The following is a 25916-nucleotide window of genomic DNA, read 5'->3' as shown; positions in this document are numbered from 1 at the left end:
AAGTTACTAAAATTATATTTTATTAAAATTAATTTTCAAAGTTGTTGGGTCAAACGACCCCTGTCCGTCTTTCTAGGTATGTCGATTTTTCAGTTTTAATTTGATTAGAAGCAAATTAGCTGATTTTATATTTTTATATGTATACATATATATTTGTATTTGTATTTGGATGTAACACAAATTAAGAGATCCATCCACAATTTTACGCAGAAATATTAACGCTCGCAGGTTTTGACATTGCCTGCTGAGAGCCGGCCACTCTTTCTAACCGGCCGTCTTCACATGCTTGAAAATCTCGCTTGCGTTCTGCATTTTTCTCACGCAAGCGAGATAGAGTTTTGTTGACTGGGCATTTGACAGCACTCTTTTTCATTTGTAAAATGTCGCCAAACAAGAAGGTTCAAGCCTTGCAGGCTCTTAAAAGTTTGAGAAAATTAGAAAACCTGCATAAAGAGATGTATACTATTTTCAAATGAAAAATGGCTGCCTCTAAATTTGTATTTGCCTCCAAAATAAACGATGTTGCTACTCTGAAGAATTCTGCGAATTAAGAACATAGCTGTCAAACAACAAAAGTGACAGTTGAAAGCAAGCGAGAGCTCGCAAACCACTTGCCATTCGGTTGGTTGTAACTATTTATTGCTGTTGCGTTGATCGATCGCCAAATGTTTATTGATTATCATCAAAACGAGTTTATTGTTGTTTTTTTTGTTTTTTTTTAGTGACTCGTTCCTTCAAGCATGTCGGCTTAATTAAACCAAACAGCTGAAAAAAATGGTTAAAGATGTTCAGTGCAAAGGTGATTTGAAAGGAGAGGCGCGCAATATTTATTTATTTTTGTTGTTTTTTTTTCGTGTTCGCCTTTGCGTGTTCGGCCGGCTTTTATTGCCATTCGAACGTGACACATGCCCGTTCATGCCAATCTATCTAAACTAATCAACATGACCATGCATAACTATACATGGATTTGCCGTACTCGGCGTTGTTTATGAGACTAATGAGTTGGAAATTGCGCGCGAAAAATTCCAACAGGTGTATGAAGAACCTGAAAGAAAGGGGGCTTTCGATAAATAATAAATACTTACAATGATGGAAAGTCGTGTTTGGAGTTTATCAAAAGTTGATTGCTACGGGCAGCATCCTCAATCGAATCTTTGTTTTACCCTTCCTGTTAAAGCAGAGCATTCGCAACTTTTTATGCACTTACTTGTTGCTTCAGTATTCACTTTGTAGAAAAAAAATGAAAATATTTTTTTTTTTTTTTGATCCAAAATTTGTGCAGCTGACAGAAATGAAAAAATTTTTAAAGCAAGAATTGAATTTCCAGCAAAGAAACTTCCTAAATGGGAATCGTCGACAAAATAGCATACGAAAATATATTTAAAAAAAAAAAAAAACATTGAAAAAGAACAACCCAACGAAAATAACACAAAAAATCAGATATAAACAAAATAAAGCACAATAAAAATCTAAACGGAGGGAAACATGAATAAAATTCTGCCGTGGGAACATTTCGAAAGTTTGTACAAAGTATGGTATTCGTTTCATATTGTAATCGTTTATTTCCAATCCCATAAACTGCTCTCACCAACTCTTGTCTAACCACAATTCTTCGTTTTACCTCATTTCCTTCCAGGAATTGATCGGCCAGAATAGTAACGATAGTTCGAGCGGTGGCGCACATAGTGGCATGGGCTCGGGCGCCCCAGGCACGCCCAATTCGCAGCAGGTAATGCGTCCCACACCTTCACCGACAGGCTCATCCGGTTCGCGTTCCATGTCGCCGGCAGTGGGTAAGCACATAAACAAACTTACCAATTAAAGATTTTGATTATGATTATGTTTTTAACACTTCTATTTTATACATTTGTTTAGCACAAAGTCATCCCATTTCACGGCCCTCTAGTAATCAATCGAGTAGTGGCGGTCCTATGCAGCAGCCTGGCACGTCTGGACCACCACCGCCCCACATGCAAACGGCGCAAGGTGGCGGCGGTCCACAGGCTCAACAACAACAACAACAGCAGCAACAACAAATGCCTGTACAACAACCGCAATCTCAGCAGCAGCAGCAGCAGCAATCGATCGGTGGTCCGGTTGGCGTACATAGTTCTCCAGTCGGTGTTGGTGGCTCGCAGCAGCAAGTCGGTGGCATACCTCCTGGTGGCCCCGGCGCACCCACGGGCTCACAGCAACAGCAGCAGCAGCAACAACAACAACCACCGCCACCGAGTCAAGGCTTGAACAGTATGCAAACACCACCGCCTCAAAGTGCGAGTACTGGGGCGGGCGGCTATCCGCCACCACCGCATATGCATGGAGTCTATAAGATGGGTGGTCCCGGTCAAAGCCCAGGGCCAGGGCCGCAAGGCCTGCCGACTGGCTATCCACCACCACAGCAGTCGCAGCAATATTCTCAAGGTAAGGAGTCAGATATTACTGTTTTTTTTTTTTTTTTTTAAAATACACTCACTAGAAAAAGTTTCCGTACAGAGATTTTTTCAATTTTATTTTGTTTACATAAAAAAAAATATATTCACTGCCGGCAAAAAGTATTGGTGGCACAGCAAATTTTTCACAATATATAAAAAATGTATTTTTTTCTAAAATTTTTCGGACAATTTTTTATAAAAATATGGTTCCTTCTACAACAAAAAACATAAATTCCAGAATATTCAGCAAATCTTCAACGTTTTAATCAGATGTTTTCTGTTCTGAGTTCTCAGTCAAAAATAGCATTGATCAAGGTGTATTAAACAAGGTGGTGTTGGGGCGACAGCTGAGTTTTTCGCCGTGGAGGCCATTACGTCAAAATGATGTGTTTGTTGTAACTCATACCAATGACAGTATGGACATCAGCGTATAATTTGTTAGTGTAATTTTTTACTTATATACGGCCAACACCACCTTGTTAAATACGCCTTGGCATTGATCTTTGAGAATTTTTTTGGTGAAGGTGTTTTGCATATAAAGTTTTTTCGAATTTTTTTTTTTTGTATGGAAGAGGTTACTGGAAAAAAATGCCAAAAATCAACGATAATTCCTAAATATAATTTTCAAAGTTTATGTAAAATTTAGGAAAATTTGTCAAATTTTCAGCGAAATTTTAAACTTTTAACATTGCTTGTACCAAGGCGAATTTATATAAGGTGGTTTTACTAGATCAGCTGAATTTGTGTATGTGTTTCGCCTCACGGCTTCTTGTATGAAGTTGAAAAATTTTCCTAGCATTTCCACACACACTCTTACAGATTTTGACAGTTAATGGCGCCCACAGTATACTGTGATGCCGCCGAAGCAAAAACAAAATACATTCAAATTTTTGTTTTTGTCATGCTCCCGCTATCACCTTATATTAATTCGCCTTGCTTTATATGGGAGAAAATGGGTGACAACGTAAAATAAAAAAAATTATCAAAAATCAACAAGATTTTTAGCATCTTCATTATTATACTAAAATGGATTGGACTACAAACTGCATACCGAAAAATTCCAACGAAAAAGTTTAAAGTTTTTCTGAAAATTTGGGGTTTTTTTCTAAATTTTGCACAAATTTTGAAACTTATATTTAAATGGTTTATGTAATAGAATGAACTATACTTTCATGAAAATTTAGAAATTTTTTTAAGAAAAATAATATGAAACTTGTGAAAAAATCTGAACGGAAATTTTTTCCAGCGGGTGTACGTATATACTTTATTGTGGTCCAACAATACACAATCAAGCCCATTTTTCAAGTTTTCTGGCTGCCCCGCCCAAAATTATAAAAAATGGAAAATAAGCAGACTTGTTTTTTATTTTGAAATCGCCGTGCCGCTGGTGCTTTGAAGTTTTCGTTATATTTCATATGCGGAAAATACATTTTTTCGTAGAATCTTGAAAAATATTTTCCCTCCGAAATCTCATGCAAATTCGACGAAAATCCGGCGGCACGGTTAAATGTTAACAGTTTTCAACCGAGTTGAGTCAGGTTATACTGTCCTGTCTGTTGTAAATTTGTTATCCATAAACATTTATTTAAAATTTAAAGTTTTTTTTAATTTAATTTTTTTTTTTTTAGGAACTTACCCGCCACGTCCGCAGTATACGCCCAGCGGCTATGCGCCCACACCGCCGCCTTCAAATCAACCAACATCTGCGAATAGTATGCCACCAGGTGGCGGCCCTCAATATCCTGGTCGACCAATGCCGAATCACACCGGCGCCGGTGGTCCGCACTCTCAGTATCCACCCTATCAGAATTGGGTGCCACCCTCACCTCAAGGCGGACCCGGTAGCGGTGTAGCACCAGGTGGCGGCGGCGCAGCGGGCATGGGCAATCATGTACAGGGCAAAGGCACACCACCACCGGGCGGACCGCCACAACCACCCGGAGGCGGCTCACCACGCCCTCTCAACTATCTAAAGCAGCATTTACAACATAAGGGTGGCTATGGTAGCGGTCCAGCGCCGCAGCAGGGCTACGGAAATGGACCTGGCATGCATCCAGGCATGCCAATGGGACCGCCACACCACATGGGGCCACCACATGGACCTACCAGCATGGGACCACCTACCATTACACCTCCACAAACGATGGGTGGTATTAGTGGGCCAGGTGTGGTTGGTCCCGGTGGTGGTATGGTTGGTGTGGGCGGCGCCGTTGGCAGTGGCGTGATATTGCCTGGCGATGGCGAACACATCTCCCAGGATAACGGCATTAGTTCGTCGGGTTCTTCAACAGCATCGGGACCACATCCAGTTACTTCGGTGGTGACGACCGGACCGGATGGAACGCCCATCGACGAAGTTAGCCAACAAAGTACGCTATCCAATGCATCAGCAGGTGAGCTAATATTCGGGTGTAGTTTGAGGGATTTGTTAGAGAATACTTGTCTACAGTGTTGAAAGAAATCTAATATTTTATACTAATGTCAATTACAGCTTCGGGTGAAGATCCACAATGCACAACTCCAAAATCACGAAAAAACGATCCATACAGCCAAAGCCATCTAGCGCCGCCCAGCACATCGCCGGTCGGACATCCCGGGCACCCTGGTGGACCGGGTGAGGAGTATGAAATGAGTTCTCCACCAAATTGGACGCGAACACCAGCTAGTCCGGTAAGTTAGCTGCTTTGCTAGTTACTATCAGTAGGATGTTGTGATTGAGAATTTGCATTTACAATTTACAGCAGGTTTTCAATAGCCACGTGCCGCCTCAAGAGACTTTTCGTACATCGTCTACAAAAAAATCAGATAGCCTATGTAAACTTTACGAAATGGATGATAATCCGGAAAGGCGCAGTTGGCTGGATAAGCTGCGCGCATTCATGGAGGAGCGACGCACACCAATCACCGCCTGTCCAACAATATCGAAGCAACCGCTCGATTTGTATAGGTTATATATTTATGTAAAAGAACGTGGAGGATTCGTCGAGGTATGCAAGGTGCCGTAGTAATTCCTTTTACTAACTTCTTTTTAGATTCACTACCATTACTACCTTCTACTAGTACTACCAAGTAGCAAAACTACCTACCACCACTACTACTACTAGCTACCCATAAATTTAGCAAATGATGAATAATCAAAAAACAAAAGCAAAAGCAAAAGCACAACAAAAAAAAAATTATGCTTTGTTATGAATAGCAACAACACCATCACCACCTTCACTAAATTCATTGCGAGCTATCATCATCATCACCACATTCATTTTCATCATTATAGTCACCAGCCCCTCCACTCCAAAAACTATTTTATTGTGAATTGTATAGAGCATAGGCAATTTTTGTATAAAACAAAAAAAAATGCAATTGCACTCCTCGGAAACATTTTACGAGTCAATATGAGATGTCCTTTTTTGCCCATTGTTTTTATAAAAAATTTGACTTTAGAACTTTGTTGCTGTCTTATGTGACCTAAAGGGCATAGGCTTAAGGTGCACAAAAAAGTTTTGCTTCGACAATATATAAAAAAATATTTAGATAAATACTTGAATGTAATGCATGCTATCAAGCATCAAACTAATTTTTGAGTATTTTTTGATCAGAATGCTTCACTTCAATACATTCATTTTTATTTATTATTATTATTGTTATTTTTTTTGCAATGTTCTTTAAGCACGGATTTCACATTTAATTTCCAAAATGATCTGTATGTACCAGAACTCATTTTTTGTTTTTTTTGTTGTTCTGTATATGAAAGTCGAGAGTTAAATATCGAAGATTTTTATAATCATTTAATTTTCAAATTTAATGAAGCCTGCGTTTTCATGGCCGATTTATTATAAAGATGCTGACCGTTACGCGGTCCCTGGTGTTCACTTATTAACAATAATCGACCAAAAACCGCTGTTATTGCACAGCAAGAAATATTTACAGGTGCAAATTAAAAATTTGTGCTCAGACAACGAGAAATCCCAAAATTTTTCCGAAAAATATACCGTTTCGGAATCAAAAACCAATCCTAAGAATACCGAAAAAATAAACACGAAGAATCCGAAAAGTATCAGAAAATACTCAAAAACTGCAAAGTCCCAAAATCAAGTGGAATACCATTCCCGAAACCAGTGTAATTTTTCGTTATCAATGCCGAACCGGTTTGTTTCCAAATAAAGTTTACGAGTCATTTACGTGTTTCCATGAATACCCATCGAAATTTGGTTTGTGTGATAACATACGTATTTTTTACAGAATTTTTTCGAGTCATTTTTCATTTCGAAACCCTTAATGGCTTTGAACAGACGTCAATATTGGTTTAACAAATCTCGATTTGAGTAAACAATATTTGAGACAAATTTTTAAGTTAAATTATTCAAATACCGTTATTTGTGGATTACTCTACTTCAGATTTATGTTAACTTTTCAATTATTACAATCATCATTGCAACATTTTGACTTATTGCTTGTTGTATTTTCATATTAAAAAAATATTGCTTGAAAACTCCCACACAATTTCCCCGTAATACATACTCGTAGTTTAATATAACCCACCCGCCAATTGATCCTCCTTCCGCTAGTGGTGTACGAATGTGTAACTCGATCGATCGATTGATTCCCTTTCCCACTTTGTGTAAGTAGCAAAATTAATAACTTTAAAATCTCCCACCGAATTTCCCCTTAGTACTTTCCCAGTTTATTTTGTTTTACTTTATACTCAATGTATGTATGTATTTTTCAATTTTCCTTTTTTCGAACTATCTTACTAAAATGTACCCCTATATTTAAGTTAAGATTGGATATAAGAAAAAAAAAATATTTGAAAAAGAAAGCAGTTTGCATCAATGAGCCATGATTCAATTATTAAAGGTTTTGTAAGTAGCTTTTTTCTAAAATTTGGCACTCCCACCCACAGGGATGGTTTTTAGAAGCAGAAGAAAAAGGGGAAGAATTCAATCACACTTCCTAAAATGGGAGCTAAATTCCATAAAAACGTGGGGATAATAGTGAATGGTGGTATTTTAAAACAAAAACGAATTTGATTTAATTATTTAATTTAAACAAGCTTATTTACATCGAATATAACCCCCTATTGTTATTAAAAATAAATATTTCTATGTTTATACCAAACTTGCGTACGTCAGATGGCGCATAACTCGAGAATGGATGGTCCACTTTCAGCTTTTTTTTTGTTGTATTTGTTTGCCAGTTGATGGACATGAAGAAGCTATTTGTTTGCGGAAAATATGCAATATTTATTAAACAAAAAAACGGCAAATAAAAAAATTTGGAGCTTACGTTTCTTTCGCGGTTATGGCTCGATTGTTTCGAATTCTTTGATGTCGCACTTTTTATGTTCTGGGGAAAATATTCAACACTGGCTTGCACAGCCGCAGTTGGCGATTGGTGCCGGACGAACTCAGAGCACGCAGCTACTGAACGACTGAGATAGGGAACGTGATCTACATCGTCAAATGAGAAGTGGCGTAATGGGGCTTTCGCACGAGGCGATTTTTCAGGCAACTTTTGCGTTCAACTCCCGCCGGGTTGCACGAAAAAAAATTTGAATGACTAAAAATATCAAAATATAAAAAAATATTAAAATATTCGCCATAAAAAGGCGTTTGTATTGTTCAACTTTGCATTCTACTTTCAGCTAATCGCTTGCAATAAAGTTGGTCGCCAGCCAACATTCGCCTCGTGCGTACACCTTTTAAGTGTGCAATTACATCGCGCCATTGACTAAACCGAGCTGTCGTGTGACGATTGGGCCTATGGATGCGGTTTGGCAATGTTATATTGCGTCAAAATCTCATTCGGAGACACCAGGACTGTGTCGTGGAGTACAATACCTAAATACCTTCGTTGGCTCATTGAACGCTTTACTTTACAGCGACTTGGCAGAATCAAGAGGTCTCCACGAATATCGACAAATACATTTCGGCATTTAAGGGAATTTCGTCTCTTAACATTGAATTTCTGTAGTCCAACGATTCTCACCCATTTTGTCTTGTTGGCGCCAGCGAATGCAGAACAAACATTTCTTCAAATTTAAAAAGTAAAAATTTCACTACTAACAATTTAAAAATGTTCTTAAAACTTGCAAAGAAATTTGGAAAAGAAATATCACTGTTTTTGTTTTTAGGAGTAGGGTGGGAGTGTCATTGATAAAATTAGAGCGAGAGAAAGTTTTTCTTACAAAACCTTTCATTATTGAATCATGTCAATGAGCTACAAATGTATCATTGTTTGTTGGCAGTTTCTTTTTTAATTAAATTCAAATTTACATTTGCTATATTTCATTGTTTTTTTTTTGTTTAAGTCTCTTGAATTTTTTATTAACTATATGTTTCTCCTTTGTTCTATAAAAAACTCGAACTTGTTTGCCGTTTGAAATTATTAAATATTACCAACCAAAAGGTTACTAAAAGTAAAACCTGGAAGGATATTGCCGGTTTGTTGGGCATTGGCGCGAGCAGCAGTGCCGCTTATACTCTACGCAAGCACTACACAAAGAATTTATTGACATTTGAGTGTCACTTCGATCGCGGTGACATCGATCCCTTGCCCATTATTCAGCAAGTGGAAGCTGGCACAAAAAAGAAATCGGCCAAAGCGGCTTCAGTACCATCGCCAGGTAAGAGAGTAAAATTAGCATTTTGATAAACTAAAAAAAAAAAAAAAAACAACAAGATAATAGGCGTGCTTTTTTACACGCATACGTATCGGCGCTTAAAATTTGTATGGTGCGGTAAGCGACAAGCACAAATGATGCGTGCTTACTTGTTTTTAACTGGAAATTGTTGATGCTTGTTTTTTACACGTTAAGCGTAGATGTATATGCGTGTAAAAAAAAATAGTAATATTAATTTATTTAATTACTAATAATAATCTGCAATTCGAAATCATAGTTCAGGAAGAAATACATATATGAATTGATCAAACCTTGATTGCGTTTCCCCAAAAAAAAATTAAAGTTTGAAAAAATCCTCTTTATTACGAAATATTCGCATATATATATATATATTCGCAGAATTGAAGATGGTGTTTTAAAGCTTTTTTGCAAAAAAGACTTCCGTAACAGTAGCAACGTTCAGTATACAAAAAATTTAAGATAAAAATTTAATTTATTATTTTTCCATAAAAGTCTAGCTCATTATATAACAAACACCATATAAATCCAGATTTAAAGCTTTGTGCAAAAATTATGAAAAATCTGCAAAGTTTCAGCTAAATTTTCAACTTTTTATTCAGATTTTTTTTCGAGTATGCACTAAATTCTAGGGTAATAATGTGCAAGTCTTAAGTTGCTAAAAAAAAATGCGTTGATTTTTAATAATTTTTTTTCTGACTGCATTACAAATTTTTTTCCATACAAAATAAATTAGACAATTTTATGTACTGTTTGTTATATTAATTAGCTTAATTAGCTGATCACAAGTGTATGTACATATATATCGTTACCTTAATTCACAAAGGCCCTATAACCAACACTTCTTTCGAAACTGCGTTTTTCGCAGATTTTGGTAGGAGGTATTAAAATACACCTTCAATAACAATTTTTGAAGTGTTGGTACCAAAAACAACGGAGTTACATGCGACTTTATAAAAATCCCCAACCTGTTTTTGACACTATTTATATGTATATCGTCGTTTAAAGTACAAAACCGCGTATCAAGATAATGCAAAAACGCGTATGTGAGGTTGGGTTTTTAAGTTATGACACTATTGAAGTAAAAGAGCTAACTGTACAATATTGTGGTGCAATAGGTAAAATTAAATCCGCATAACGTTCATACTGTTCCCAATTGCATTTTTGAAAAAGTGGATAAACTTGTCGATTCACCCAACAACGTCAACCTCTGGTTGTTGTCTGGCTCATATTCAAAATTTACCAAAGAATCTTACAAGCGTTTAACCCCTCAAATGCTGTTGAATCTTGAGCAAGAACGGTTTGATCCGAATTGTCCGCTGGTGCGGCTTCACTTTGAAGAATACACTCAATAAGATTCTGCTGTTGTTGCATATCGACACCTGAGTGGAAGATCGACCTATCTCGGCAGCCAGTTCGAAAACACCCTATCTCAGAAAATTTTTCAATAATGTCTCATTTCAGAATTTGGTTAAAGAACGCCCTATCCCAGAATTAGGTTCAAAAACGCCTTATCAGCACATTTTCATACATTTTCATTTAAGATAGGGCGTTTTTGAACCGAACTCTGAGATAGGGCGTTCTTCAATCAAATTATAAATTAAGGCGTTCTCGAAAAGTTTTCTGAGATAGGATGTTTTCGAACTGGCCGCCGAGATTGGTCGATTTTCCACTCAGCTGTCGATATGCTGTTGCAACAAATTCTTTTCTTTTTGGTGTTGTTTCAAAATCTGTTGATTTTGCATTTGCAATGCCTTGAATTGTGTGTCATCCATTTGCCTGAATGCGTGCTTTCTTGATTTTTTTCATCGCCGATATAGTAAACGGTATGTTTTTTTTTAATAAATAGCGAAGATTTACAAAGAAAAATGTTTATTCAATTACAAAACAATAATAGTAATTTTTCAACCAGCAAAATTATCTGACAAAAAGTGTAATGGCCTTATTCATAAAAAATAAAGTAGGTTTATAGCAAGGCACATAAATACAGGTAGAAGCCAAAATGACGTTGCTCTCATGAGAACCAAACCTTTAAACTTCAACTTGATTTTATTTTATTTCCTATATTTCGTTACGCTTAAAATGTCATGTCGTTTGTTTTTTTGAATGTTCGTTAAAAACAAATTTTAATTAAATTTGCATTTTTGTAGTGTTGTGCGGTTTATACTTAGTGTATGTGTTAAAAATGCAGCACCTGAAGCGTTGTTTTTTATGTGGTGTTAAATATAATGCAGACATCACTAATTTTTTTAACGTGCCTCAATGCCCTCGGCGTAAGGAGCGTTGGGAAAGCAGCTGTGGTGTAGAGCTGCAGCGAAATGCCTTGCTGTGCGTTAAGCATTTTAAAGCAGCAGATTTCATAAATGCACCAGGAGGTACAGGAAAGGCACGTTTGATGCCAAGTGCTCTTCCTATGACCCTTATGCCGGAAAGTCCTTCCAACAACACTGCAACTCATAAATCAAGTTGTGAAAGCCTAATAAATGATCGCGCTTCACAAACTGAGTAAGCATTGTTAAAACGCGAATATTTATAGAAATATTTTTAATTTAAGGCGTTTAGTGGAGACTTAGAACAATCCAGCTACAAACTCGAAATTCTGTTGCTGAAGTCAAGAATTGAAAATCTGGAGGGTGAAAACTCAGCACTCAAGACAGAGTTGGAGAAAGCCAAACTTATTGAAAATGCATTACAGGGAATGTCGCAATCATTATTTGTGTTCCGTTGTTTTATTGATTGTCCAACGTTATGCCTAGTACATATATCGCTTTATACATACATTTGTATATTATACAAAATTAAAACAGGTACTATAAATATAAACTTTCAATGTATAAAAAAATAGAAAAGAACATATAAATTAACAAATTTTAACTAAAGAAAATAAATAAATAAATACAAAACTTCAAATTTACTTAAAAACGTCAACCAGCGAAATGTAATTTTTTTATTTTTCCTTACACACGCTCATTTTTATTTTTACTCTCCCGAAAACTTGGACTTTTGTAGGTTTGATGTCAATTTGGCTTCTACCTGTTTTTATTGTACCATGGTTTATAGAGCTTTATAAATTGACGTTTTCATATATTTTTCAATTTATAAACCTTTTATAAAGGTACTTTATTTTTTATGAATAACGCCATAAGTTTTTAACAAAAGCAAAGTCAACGCAAAGTAAATAATCCATTTAACACAGTAACCGCTCAAGCAATTCTGCTCATGCAGCTCACACACAAACGGCATTTCGTTAAAATTTGCGACACATATTAGATACATAGTAAGAAATAAATTTACAAAAAAGAATAGTCCCGCTAGATGGCGCTTTAGTCGAAATATTGACTGATATAATTTGATTTCTAATATCTTCGCACCTTTTTCCGGCAGTTTCCAACTTTTGCAATAAAAAGCCTATTGCAGAAAGTTTTGGCATCGTAATCTGCGGTTTTTGATCCTCACACCAAGCCTGCGCGTATTGGATAACACCTGCATCCTTCGCTCCCACCACGAACTCGACATGAGAAAAATCCCAAGGACTAAATTTTTGTCACCAAAAATACACAAAAAAATGCGATTTCTTTACCATATTTCTTTACTTTAAATCGACATTTTTTAATTGTGCAATTTTGCGCAAATTCCTACAGTTGGCCCTTGATATACAGATGATCGTTTAAGGGTTCCTGAAGAGATTCCAGTTTTATATACGCTGACATGCAATTTATATTCTTCTACTTCTTATTTGGCGCTGTAACCGCCTAAGCGATTTTGGCCGAGTTCAACAAAGCTCGCCAGTCGTTTCTTTTCTGTGCCAACTAGCGCCAATTGGAAATGCCAAGTGGGGGCCTTCCTCTTCCTCTGCTACCACCAGCGGGTTCGGAGTTGAATACTTTCAGAGCTGGAGCGTCGGTGTCCATTCGAACGTCATGGCCAAGCTAGCGGAGCCGCTGTATTTTAATTCGCTGCACTATGTCCATGACGTTGTAGAGACCATACAGCTCATCGTTCCATCGTCTGCGGTACTCGACGTCGCCAACGCGTAAAGGCCCGTAAATCTTCCGCAAAATCTTTCTCTGAAACACTCCAAGAGCCGCCTCATCGGATGTTGTCATTGTCCATGCTTCTGCGCCATATACCAGCACAGGCATGATGAGTGACTTATAGCGTGTGGGTTTCGTACGTCGAGAGAGAACTTTACTCCTGAATCGCCTACTCAGTCCAACGTAGCACTTCCATGCTGACATTATTATCGGTGTTAATGCTGGTTCCCAAGTAAACGAAATTCTCTGCTTTCTCGAAATAGTAACTGTCAACAGTGACGTGGGTGCCAAGGCGCGAATGTGCTGACTGTTTATTTGTTGACAGGAGATACTTCGTCTTGTCCTCGTTTACCACTTGGAAAAGGCAGAACAGACTTCGCGGTTTTTGTTACCGATGATATCGATGTCATCGGCATAAGCCAGCAATTGCACGCTCTTGTAGTAAATTGTTCCTGAGCGGTTCAGTTTTGAAGCTCTTATTATCTTCTCCAACATCAGATTAAAGAAGTCACATGAAAGAGAGCCGCGCTGTTTGGTGGCGAACGGCTCGGAGAGGTCTTTCCCAATTCTGACGGAGCTGGTGGTATTGCTCAACGTCGTTTTACACAGCCGTATGAGTTTTGAGGGGATGCCAAATTCAGACAGCGGCGTATAGGCAACTCCTTTTAGTGCTGTCGAAAGCGGCTTTAAAGTCAACAAATAGGTGCTGAGTGTCGATTCTTTTCTCGCGGGTTTTTTCCAAGATTTGGCGTATTGTGAATACCTGGTCTATGTTGGATTTTCCAGGCCTAAAGCCTCACTGATAAGGCCCAATCAGTTCATTGACGGTGGGCTCCAGTCTTTCACACAATACGCTCGATAAGACCTTGTAACCTATGCTTAGAAGGCTGGTCCCGCGGTAGTTGGCGCGAATGGCGGGGTCGCCTTTCTTGTGGATTGGGCAGCTGACAGGCTGTCACTCACGTATTTCGGCCTCTCTCTTCTTATTGCGGAAAATACATCTCGCTTCCCTCTTCAGATCCCTATAGCGGTCCCACATAGCGCGCGTTGCGTCCGATCGTAATGTGGCTCTGTAGGCGGCATCTTTTTTCTCTGCAGCTTCCTGCCAATCCTCATTGTACCAGTTGTTCTTTCGGGCTCGCTGAAATACCGACTACTTCGGCGGCGGTAAAGAGCGGGAAATGTGGTTCCACTGCTCGAATATGCCGGCTTGTTGAAGAGTGCTCTCTGAGAGCAGGTGTGAGATTCAAGTAGCGAATGCATTGACTGTCTGTTGTGATTGCACCTTTTCGACGTTAAGCTTTCCTTGCATATTTGGACGCACATATTTTGCTGCACAGAGGCGGGTACGTATCTTGGCTGCAACAAGATAGGGGTCCGAGTCGATGTTTGGACCTCGGAGTGTACGTACGTCCAAAACACTGGAGGCATGCCTTCCGTCTATCATAACATGGTCGATTTGGTTTCTCGTTTTTCGATCCGGAGACAGCCACGTAGCTTGATGAATCTTTTTATGCTTGAACCTAGTACTGCATACTACCATGTTTCGTGCCCCGGCGAAATCGATCAGCCTCAGTCCGTTGTAGGACGTTTCGTCGTGGAGACTGAATTATCAGACGGTGGTTCCAAAGATCCCTTCCTTGCCAACCCTGGCATTGAAGTCGCCAAGCACGATTTTGATATCGTGGCGGGGGCTCATAGTGCTCATAGAAGAGATCCTTGTGTACCTCATCCTTCTCTTCCATCGGGGCATGGGCGCAGATGAGCGAGATGTTGAAGAATTTCGCTTTGATGCGGATTATGGCTAGACGCTCGTCCACCGGGGTGAACGACCACAAATCCAACACCGAATTTGCGCTCCTTTACATGGCAGCTATAGTATACATACGTAACAAGGCCCCAGGCATTGCTTGCCTTGCCCCGTCCAACGCATTTCTTGGATGGCGGTGATGTCAGCTTTTGTTCTTACGAGGACATCCACCAGCCGGGCAGAGGCACGTTCCCCATTAAGGGTCCGGACATTCCAGGTGCATATCCCTCAAAACGTGGTCCTTTAAACATTTGCCGTGGTCGTCATAATAAGTGGGGGTCTCATCTGAGGCATTGTTTCGCTTCTTCACTGGAAGGGTTTTTTACGTGGCGGGTCTCAAACCCAGCGCATAACCCATAGCTGGGACGGGGGTGGTTTCACTACCAAATACACTTTTATATAGCGAGCCGCTTGCTCCAAGACAGACACCCGCTTGCATGCGCACCTATTGGTGAACAGACGCTGCAGACTTCAGTGAGCCCTTAAACCGAGTAAGACGGAGTGGCCCCACCGAAGCTCCCTCTCTTTCTGCCGTGACCCAAGGCTCCACTAGGATTGGTTACCGCATCTCGAACATGGGTTGCTCACGTTGCCCAGAGTGCGAGAACGAGGATGTAAGAGTCGGGATTTAGTATAGCCGTGCAACTGTAATTGCATACACAGCACAACGACTATACCCCATTGCACTCCAAAGTTTCAAATTTAAAGGAGCATGACATGCAATGATGACGTTTAAAATCACAGAATGATGTTTTTACTTAAGTTTGCAATGTGTAAAACGAGAAGTATAACCAAGACTGTAATCTCGTTAGGAACTGAGAGAAATACGACCATTGATTGATAAATGCCGGAAAATTTGCCATTATCGTTCCTCAAAACAGGCATGTTTGTACAAGCTCAGCATTGTTCCAGCTTATCTTCAATCAATTAGGGACACATGTTAAAACAATGTTATAAACTTTTGGATTAGCCGGTTTGTTCAGGTGCCTATTTATGGCCCCAGAACTTAATAAACTATGTACATACATTTGTATATAATTAGGTCTGAGTTGGGAATTGCTTTAGCATTTCCTGTCGGCATAAGAGTTCATCTGTCATCAAAGTAGGAATTAACTGCATCGAAAAGACTGACCAAAATATTGACAATCAAATAAAGTCGTCAAGTCGTCTATAATATTTATGTATTTCTATAAGTACTTACATACATATGTATTTCAGCACAAAATCCTAATTCAATATGGGCATTGTTTTAATTATAAATTTATCGGAATTTTCTTTCAAAAACCCACCATCTCTTGAAAAAATTGGCGGTGCAATTGCATTGGAAAACGCAAATATATCAACTATGCCAGCTGGTTCATCGAATTCTCAAGATTCATTCCCCGCTCCGGGCGCAGCCGCGAATCCAGCGATTGACGGCTATCCAGGCTATCCGGGCAGTTATCCCGGCACAGCTGGTCCACAGCCGGACTACGGCGCGGGTGTTGGCCAAATGCAACGGCCACCCTCACAAAGCAACGCACAAACTCCACATGCAGGTAATTAACAAACCAATAATACAAACTATTTTTTAGAATAATAATCTTTCGCTTTGCATTATTTACATACATATATATAAAAAAAATATGTACTAAAAAGGTTCATATTTGCAAAATTCCAAAACTTAACTAACATTTCAAGTGTAACTGTCACTAACACTGGATACAAATGGCACGTCTCTCTCAATTCCAAATTAGTAACTCATTTTAAAAATACATCTCAAAAAAATAAAATAAAAAATCCTATCCAATAAATAGTCTGTAATTTGTTTCACATTTTTCAATTAATATTAATTTATTTCTTTATTTTTGATTCTTATTTTTGCAAATTTCAATCACTTAACTTACTTTCTCATCACCAACCATCATCATCATCTCACCAAAACCACAACCACCACCACCATCACTACCAACAAAACATCATATACAAATTTTTTAAATATCAACAAACAAACAACAAAATCGAAAATCGAAATAAAATGAATGAACCATCATCATTCGTGGTAATGAAAAACGAAAACGAAATCAAAAAATCAAAAACAAAAACCAAAAACAATTTGAATCATCAACTATTCATCTCGAATCACGCATCCATAGGCAATACTCAAACAGCAGCAACTGGTGATAATATTAGTGTGAGCAATCCTTTTGACGATCCGGTTGTGGGTGGCGGTGGTAGTGGCAATAGTAGTGTGAGCAATGCACCACCGCCGCCGCGTGCCTCCCCTTATCAACAGGGCGCTGGCAATTCGTACACGCCGGTGTCTAGGACGCCAGGTATTACATTCTTTGTTTATTTTAATTTTTCTGTGTAGTTTTGTTTGATTTTTTAGTTTCTTAGTGATTTGCATTGGCTTCTTTTGGTTTTCAAAATGTCTCCTACAGATTTCATTCATTTATTAGCGCAACTCACTTTACGATTATGTTTTTTCATTAATTTTGTGTTTGGTCTTATTTTTTTTTTTTGTAGTAAAATATCTATTCTATGCTCAGTGTTGGCCTTTTTAAATACATAAAACGTTTAATTCAATTTTCGCTGATTCAAAAAAAAAATTTGTCACAGAATTTTTGATGGTTAATTTCCTAAATGAAACTAGAAAGTAGTAGTTAATAACTTTACCGAGTTTTTTTTTTATTGAATTAAAAAAAGATCCAGTCGCTAATAAGTCAGTTTTTTTTTTTTTGTTTATCTTTTGATTAGCAAACTTTGATGAAAGTTATTGTACAACAAACTATTTGTAATTTTTTATTCCCATTTTATTGAACATGCCACCACAGGTTCTCTTTTCATAATAAAAATACTTCAACTAACTAACGCGTTGTTTACATTTTTTCACTTTTACGGGTCTTTTCTCTGCACGTTGCCGTTGTTTTGTAACATTAACAAAAATTGTTACCAATTCAGCTATCGATTTTTGTAGTAATTCTGGTATTGTATATTTTATGGTCAGCTTATAAGTTAAGATGGTGACCATATTTACCGGTCACAAGAGTACACCACAGAATGCGAATGGATTTACAAAATTACCGGAACTTTTTGAACCGGCTACAAAATGTTTGTTAAATACCAGAGCGGAATAGACCTGTCAATGGTGAACCATGTTCATTTTTTCATTGTCGATGTGAGAATTTGGGACTTGCATAGACGCAATTTCATTGCAAACATAATTTGAATTGGGGGAACGCCTTATCCAGAGATGATATTTCCAATATACTTTTATTTTACAGAAAGAGTAAGAGGAAGTTGTTTCAAAAATTAATATGGGAATTCATGGAAGCGCGTAATTGCCTCGTAACCGCGTAAACCTCGTACATAACCCAATTTTTCATACAAAATTAATTAAGTTTACGCGAGGTTTACATTGTTACGAGGCATTTTGACGCGTTTTGATGAGTTGCCCTAATATTAAACATGTTTTTTAAATTATAAAAGTCTTGTAAAAATACCATATCATCTTTTGATTAGACACTCCTAAATTGGTCTGACATTTTCTGCCACACGATTTACTTCTATTTCTATATTCTTCCTCTCTATAATATGTAGTATGTCCAATTATCGTTTAATTTTATACATCATTAAGAAATTTGATCTGTCACTAACTATTCTCATATATATATATATATATTTTCATTTGTTCACAGGCTCTCCATATCCAGGACAGCCGGGAGCCTATGGTCAATATGGTTCGAGCGATCAATACAATGCGACTGGGCCACCCGGCCAGTTCGGCCAAGGTCAAGGACCTCAGTTTCCGCCACAAAATCGAAATATGTACCCTTCTTATGGGCCCGAGGGGGAAGCGTGAGTGCTATTTTCTCTACTTCTCCATACATTGATACATAGTAGTCCATATGTTGTTAACTACTTATCTGAACAATTTTTACAAAAGTATTGTTTTCTAACTCATTGCCCAGCATATAAATTGGCTAACTAGCCTTTGCTGGATTTTATAGTCGAATCGTAAAATTAAAAATCTTTTCAATTCCCATACAGTCCTCCACCAGGTGCAAATCAATACGGTCCTTATGGCAGTCGTTCGTACAGTCAACCGCCGCCGGGTAGCTCTCAAACACCTACACCACCGGGCTCGGCTGTGGCCGGCGCTGCTGGTCCACCAACCGTTGGCCCGGCAGCTCCAGGCGGTGGCTATCCGCCCAGTGCACCAACACAGGACTATTACAGACCGCCCGATCAGGTGCGTTACAAGCTTTTGAACTATTGGAATAGTTATTTTTAACATTAATTTTTAACAGACTCCTCAACCTCGACGGCATCCGGACTTTGTGAAAGACTCTCAGCCCTATCCAGCGTATAATACAAGACCTCAAATGTATGGTATGTATTCGAAGCCATCGAGTTTGGCACTTTGCAACCTACATACATACAAAATATGTTCGTAATTAATTGTGCTTCCCAATTTATACAGGTGGTTGGAGTGGTTCAAATCAGTACCGTGGACAGTATCCTTCTGCACCATCACCCCAAGGTTGGGGCGGCGCACCACCTCGTACAGCCGCACCACCAGGCACTGGTCCACTTGGACCACCAAACCAGCAAGCATCGACCGCCGTGCAATGGGAGCAGCATCGTTATGCGCCCCAACAACCTCCACCGCCACCACAACAACAGCCGCCATATCAGCAACAAAGTCAGCAGCAACAACCACAGCCGCCGCCACAGTGGGCGCAAATGGCCGGCAACGCTCAGCAGCCACCACCACAACCAGGTGCACCCGGATCAACGTTACGGCCGCCTGGCGGTAGTCAACAGCAACCGCCACAGCAGCGACCCGGCATGCCGCCGCCACCCGCGCAGCAACCAACCGTTGGACCAACGTCCAATCAACCCATGACAAAACCACCATTTGCGATGCCACCGCCACCACAGGTCAGTGGCGCAGTTGCGCCAGCTTGCGGCCCGCCACCATCTGTTGCGGCACCACCCAGCACTGTCAGTGTTATGCCACCAGTCATGGGCGCACCAGTTGCCGGTGCACCCAAGCCACCGGTTTCCGTAGTAAGCGCTGTACCGCAACTGGGCACACCTGGCTTGCCACAGGTGACAACGCAACAACAACCGCCACAAGCACAGCCACAGCAACCATTTCCAACTCCCCCTGGCGCCCAGCTAGTTAAAAAAGAAATAGTTTTCCCGCCGGACAGCGTTGAAGCCACCACACCAGTGCTGTATAGGCGTAAGCGGCTTGCAAAAACCGATGTTTGTCCCGTAGATCCATGGCGTATTTTCATGGCAATGCGTTCCGGTCTGTTGACTGAGTGCACCTGGGCATTAGACGTGCTGAACGTGCTACTTTTCGATGACACAACGGTGCAGTACTTTGGATTGGCACATTTGCCGGGTCTGTTGACGTTACTTTTGGAACATTTCCAAAAGAATCTTGCAGAGATGTTTAACGATAGTGACGCAGACGTGGAACAACGTGGCGGTAGTCGGCACATCCGTTCCGTACAAAACTACAACCGCAAACGGCATTGCATTGGAGGTAGCGACACCGTCGAGTACAATAACGATTACGAAAAATTTAAGTCATCGAAAATGCCATTGGCCGACAATGACGATGACGAGGATGAAGGCATCGATTTGGGACAAATACGTGTGCTACCAAACCCCGAGGAGCGTGTTATGTTGCTCTCTAACACGCCCAACTACACGTTGATGTCACGCAAGGGTTTGCCAGTACGTCTACAATCAGCAGAGGATGATATATTTGTATCGGATAGACAAAAGGATTGGGACTCAGAGGTGGAGCCTATTTATGAGCAGGCAACGGGGAACGAAACTACACCCTGGAGTTGGACATATGGTTTTGCGGACCGCAACGCGCACGACGGTATAATCGACGTGTTCAAGTCGGAGATCATAAACATTCCATTCGCTCGTTACGTACGCAGCCGTAGCGATAAAAATCGCGGAGGGGCAGAGGCGACAAAGTCGCGTGGGAAAGCTAGTGGCGCTGTCAGTGCCGAAGATGTGCAGAGCGTTGTAGACGGCAGTGAGGCCAGCAGCAAAATTTTGATAAATGAACCGACGGAAGAGGGCTGCGCTGAGGATAGCAAGCTACAGCATACGTTTAACAAGAAGCGGCGACTCTTCAACAACAGCAGTGGCGCAAGCAAACACAGTCAAGTCGGGGCCGCGTTCGCTTTTGACGCCAGCGGCGCTAAAAAGTCGAAATTACAAGAGGACGAAAACGCATTTGCGCCACCGAGTCTTAAAAGGGAGCCAACGGACACGGTGTCAACAGAAAACGCCATCGTTGCCACCGACAGCGATTGTCGTGAGGTGGATATGGAAATCGAACTGCTGCCGCAACAACGTCTAGTTGGCGGCGGCAATAGTGGTGTACTGAAAAATTTCGATCCCATGTCAACGGTGCGCGACGCAGCACAAGTGTTGCAGCGGCGCCGTGCCTCCACGGTCGAAGAAGAGTGCTATACTCGAGACGAAGCAAGTCTGTACCTAGTTAGCGAGTGTCAGGATGCGCTAGCGCGTCGCTGTATCTGCCTATCGAACATATTCCGCAATTTGACGTTCGTGCCGGGCAACGAAACACTCTTGGCCAAGTCGCGCCGATTCCTAGCCATACTTGGCCGCCTCCTGCTGCTCAACCACGAGCACTTACAGCGTACACCCAAAACGCGTAACTATGATCGCGAAGAGGACACCGATTTCTCAGATTCATGCAGCTCACTTCAAGGCGAAAGAGAATGGTGGTGGGACTACTTGGTGCACATACGCGAAAATATGCTTGTCGCCTTGGCGAACATTGCAGGCCATCTTGAATTGTCACGTTACGATGAGCTCATAGCGCGGCCTCTCATCGACGGTCTGCTGCACTGGGCGGTGTGTCCAAGTGCACACGGTCAAGATCCCTTCCCGTCTTGTGGTCCCAATACTTCGCTTTCGCCACAGCGTCTGGCGTTAGAGGCTCTCTGTAAGTTGTGTGTGACAGACGCAAATGTCGATCTCGTGATAGCGACACCACCGCATTCGCGCCTCGAAAAGTTGTGTGCGGTGTTGACGCGCCACCTTTGCCGCAACGAGGATCAGGTACTGCGTGAGTTTTCCGTTAATTTGCTGCATTATCTGGCCGCAGCTGACAGTGCAATGGCACGTACAGTGGCCTTGCAGTCGCCCTGCATCTCATACCTTGTGGCATTCATCGAACAGGCCGAGCAAACGGCATTGGGAGTTGCCAACCAGCATGGAATCAATTACCTGCGTGAAAATCCCGACTCAATGGGTACAAGTTTGGACATGCTGCGACGTGCTGCCGGCACCCTGCTACATCTGGCCAAACATCCGGACAACCGTTCCCTGTTCATGCACCAAGAGCAGCGTCTGCTTGGATTGGTGATGTCTAACATTCTCGACCAGCAGGTTGCGCTGATTATATCGCGTGTACTGTTCCAAGTTTCGCGTGGCACCGGTGTCGGCGGCCCGTCGTCGATACCATCGCTGGAATATCGTTTTCAACAAAGGCAGGAGGAAAAAAACTCTGCTGCAGATAGGCATTTCACGCCAGGTGCTGACGTGAAAGCTCAAGTCAAAGTGGAAACCGCACCCTCAGCGCCATCGACTGGTGCACCAACATCAATTGAGCCCCAAGCTGTGAATGCTGAAGTGGCAGCACATGCAACTCGAACGCTCACCAGTGATATTAAGCGAGAAGATTTAACAGCGACTGCGGCAGATGCGGCCGGCGGTATCAACGCTAATGGCAACATCAGCGCGAGTAGCCACAACATGAGCGAAATCAGCAGTAGTGACTCTACGCCCATACACAAGCAGCCATTGTCTGCAGCTGCGAATGCGGCAATGAGCAAGTCGCAAAACGCATGCGCCTCCGTCGATGATAACAGCAACAGCAGCAATGCTTTGGCCCCCGCCGCGGCGTTGCTTAACGATGTTAGCAATAGCAGCACCAACAGTAACAGTTGTGGCACAGTGAGCAGCAACAGCAATAGTAATAGCATAGGCAGTGGCAACAACAACACCAACAGCAACATGCACATTAAAAGCGCGATAGAGAACGCCAGTGCGAATGCGCTGGGTGCTGCGGTAGGATCAACACTGACAAACAGCGAGGCGGGTCACATGCAGCCAACGCTGCTAAGCTCAAGCAACGGTAGCAGTGGTAAGAATGTGATATGTGCAACAATGCCCCATATTAGTGCAGCACCACTTACCAATGCCAGCAACAATAATAATGCAAATGGCGCCGCCGTCGACAACAGAAACAACGCGCCTCCAGCAACATTGATGGCCGCGGCGACGACACAATCGTCACCACCGCCACCACCAACTACCGCAGCGACAGCAGCAGCAAGTGTGCCCACAGCGACCGCAGCACCACCGGCCAACTCAACAGCAGCGGTTGCGTAGTACACAACCATGATGCCGACAGCGACGTTAGCAGCAATGCCGGCCGTGACAATGCAAGAGCAGCACGCAGATTTAACGCTAGAGCAACAGCCAACGCCTCAGCCTCACCAACACGAACAGCAGCAACTGAGCATGGAGCATCACCACCTGCATCACCAGCAGCAGCAGCAGCAGCAGCATCAACACCACCAATATGCGCAGCTGGAAGCACACTACCAACAGCAGGTGCCACTACAACCCCCACCACCGCCGCAGCAGCAGCAGCCACACTACCATGTGCCGCCGCCATTCCACTATCACTGGGGCAAACAGCAACCGCCGCTGCAGCCTCCACAAATACACCCTCAGCCCCATCAGCCAGAAGATGCACACTAAGTGCCACGTGAAACGAGAACTCTAAATTAGTAGCATGAAAAAGTAGCAGCAGCAGCAGCAGCAGCAGTGAGGTTAGGAATTTAGTTCCAGCAAAAGGAAAAAGAGAGGTACATAGGGAATGCAAGAACAAAGTATGCGAGAAAAATGTGCAAACAAAGTCGAGGGGCAAGTGCGTGCAGTTCAATGCCGAAATAGACGTAGGTGTGAAACAGCAAATGACACTATCCACCTACTCGTACATACATACATACGTGTATAGAGGAAATTGCGTATAAATTAAATGTGTAGCGGTGATCAACCTTATAAAGCAGTAGTAATATGAATAGTATTTAGTGTGTATAAAGAAAATTTCGTGTTTTTTTTTTTAAATGTTCTCGTAATGTGTTAGGAGGCTTATAATTTGTTACCTAATGCTGGGATATGGAACTAGTAAGAATTCTGACGAACATCGAACATCCCTCAAACCACCAACATGTGACGGCAATAGTTAGGGCGAAGAATGAACGAACGCTAGGGCTGAGCAAAGAACTTGATAGGAGAGTACAAGGCGAAAAAGATTAATTTTGAAACATCTCATCATGAGATGCAAAAGGTGGTTTTACGGATATTATAATTTTAGTAAAGATGGAATTGACTCGAGAGCTAAAGAACGGGGGGAAAAAATATAAAAGAATGCGTCTATAATGTTAATCCACTTTTTTGTTTTGAAAATTATACATATTGTAGCACGTGGAGGAGAGGTAAACTGCTGTTTAAAAAGCTAACTTTTTTTTTTTTTTTGCTTACATTGTCCCTACGTCAGCTCGCAATATTTTCATAATATTGTTTAGCGTTTGCTAGTCTTTGCAAGCATTCGCATTAAACGCTTTTTACTTTCTGTTAAATCATACCTAATTTTTGTTTCGTTTATTATTACTTTTAAATACATATATGTATGTGTATGTGTTTTTGATGTTATTTCGTTCGAATTATACACCGGTCGTTTTTGTGTTAGTCAATTCGTGTTGTATTCCACAAAGTAAAGTTTCAAACGTTTTATCAAACATCTGAATGTTGCCAGCAGGGTGTTTTTAAACTGGCATCGAATATCCAAAAATGTGAGGCAAGCCACTTGAATTTTGTTTGCCCAGTTTAAGTTTGTCACATTTTTTTCGCCAAATACACATCCATAGTTACATAGAATAAAAAATATTAGCAGGTGTGCGCAGACCGTGACGAAATACAATAAAAAGCAACAAACAAAAATAAAAAAGATTATTCACTCAGTTTTAAGAACACATATTTCAATGGCACGGCATTTCCCCTCTTTTATTGACAAATAATGCAACTTAACGAATTCATTTTTTTTTAATATTTAATGATGCTATTATAAATATGTATTTCTTAGAACAAAAAATAAAATAAATGCAAATATATGTAAATGTACGCATTAAAGAACTAATAAAAAACTCCACACAAAATGTGCATGTAAATTACTAACAAAAAAATTCAGAAAATAAAGGAATGTAAAAAAATCACTATTGTTAAACTGTGTTTAGCAAACAGCGTAAAAAGCTGAAGAGCAAAAGATTAAGAATGATGATTAAGTAAATTTCTATACTTATGTCTAGCTTATAACTTATTAAATATAAACTAAATTAAACTGTAAAATATACTTTGAACATATGTACTATAAAAACAAGTATGTATGTAATGCAATGAAAGCAATGCATGATGAGGAAAGCTAAAATTTTAAATACAAACTGCATTGTTGAATAGCACATAAAAAAGAAGAAAAAAAAACGTAAATTTCAGCATTAACTTAAAAAAAAAAATTAATTATTAATTAACAATTACAAAACAATTCAAAAAGAAAAACAACTATAAAAAATGAATGCTAAATATGTATGTATACAAGTTTATATATAGATTAATATTTGTAGCTGTAAAACTATATTGCTTAAACTGATATAAATAAAACTAATATTAAATATTAATTGAATCTACTACAAGTAATAAATTAGTGTTGAGAACAGGAGAATGAAAACTGTAATGAAACACATTACATATAGGCAAAATAGCGCAGAGTAGTGTGTCGTTTAGTTTAAAAAAAAAAAAAAAAAAAATCGCGGAAAAAGCGAAAAATAGAAAACATGTGCGTACGGCCGCAGTCACATGACCTCGAATAGTTTTGCTTTTCCGCA

The 25916-nt window shown here is 40.4% G+C and overlaps 2 protein-coding genes across 15 annotated transcripts in view; both read left to right on the top strand.

Moving 5' to 3' along the window:
• LOC118737837 (trithorax group protein osa) overlaps window positions 1–25507 on the top strand; it is a 31198-nt gene extending 5691 nt beyond the window's left edge. For 2 of the 14 annotated variants that reach the window (XM_036468649.1, XM_036468632.1), the window contains exons 2-14: window positions 1328–1530; window positions 1637–1793; window positions 1876–2421; window positions 4061–4825; window positions 4924–5102; window positions 5174–5428; window positions 8838–9054; window positions 16221–16451; window positions 17049–17228; window positions 18594–18753; window positions 18946–19147; window positions 19206–19287; window positions 19379–25507. In XM_036468649.1, the coding sequence (XP_036324542.1) occupies window positions 1486–1530; window positions 1637–1793; window positions 1876–2421; window positions 4061–4825; window positions 4924–5102; window positions 5174–5428; window positions 8838–9054; window positions 16221–16451; window positions 17049–17228; window positions 18594–18753; window positions 18946–19147; window positions 19206–19287; window positions 19379–23358 (6999 nt within the window). In that variant the 5' untranslated portion in view covers window positions 1328–1485 and the 3' untranslated portion in view covers window positions 23359–25507. Of the gene's footprint in view, window positions 1–1282; window positions 1531–1636; window positions 1794–1875; window positions 2422–4060; window positions 4826–4923; window positions 5103–5173; window positions 5429–8837; window positions 9055–16220; window positions 16452–17048; window positions 17229–18593; window positions 18754–18945; window positions 19148–19205; window positions 19288–19378 lie in introns of all 14 variants that reach the window. The other 12 variants (XM_036468641.1, XM_036468704.1, XM_036468674.1 and 9 more) reach the window with 12 other exon arrangements.
• On the top strand, window positions 23371–23733 carry LOC118751363 (sex-determining region Y protein-like). The gene has a single exon (XM_036486174.1). The coding sequence runs from the start codon at window positions 23371–23373 to the stop codon at window positions 23731–23733; it is 363 nt and encodes a 120-aa protein (XP_036342067.1).
• Window positions 25508–25916: the final 409 nt, after the last annotated feature.

This window comes from Rhagoletis pomonella, unplaced genomic scaffold (assembly GCF_013731165.1).
Source record: "Rhagoletis pomonella isolate Grant_MI unplaced genomic scaffold, Rhpom_1.0 Rhpom_scaffold_00001, whole genome shotgun sequence".
In the NCBI taxonomy this organism is placed as follows: domain Eukaryota; kingdom Metazoa; phylum Arthropoda; class Insecta; order Diptera; family Tephritidae; genus Rhagoletis; species Rhagoletis pomonella.
This window is presented reverse-complemented; position numbering and strand designations above follow the sequence as displayed.

Bases quoted from the DNA above. Each gene is read 5' to 3' on its own strand.
- LOC118751363 (XM_036486174.1), top strand. From the start codon at position 23,371: ATGCCGACAGCGACGTTAGCAGCAATGCCGGCCGTGACAATGCAAGAG.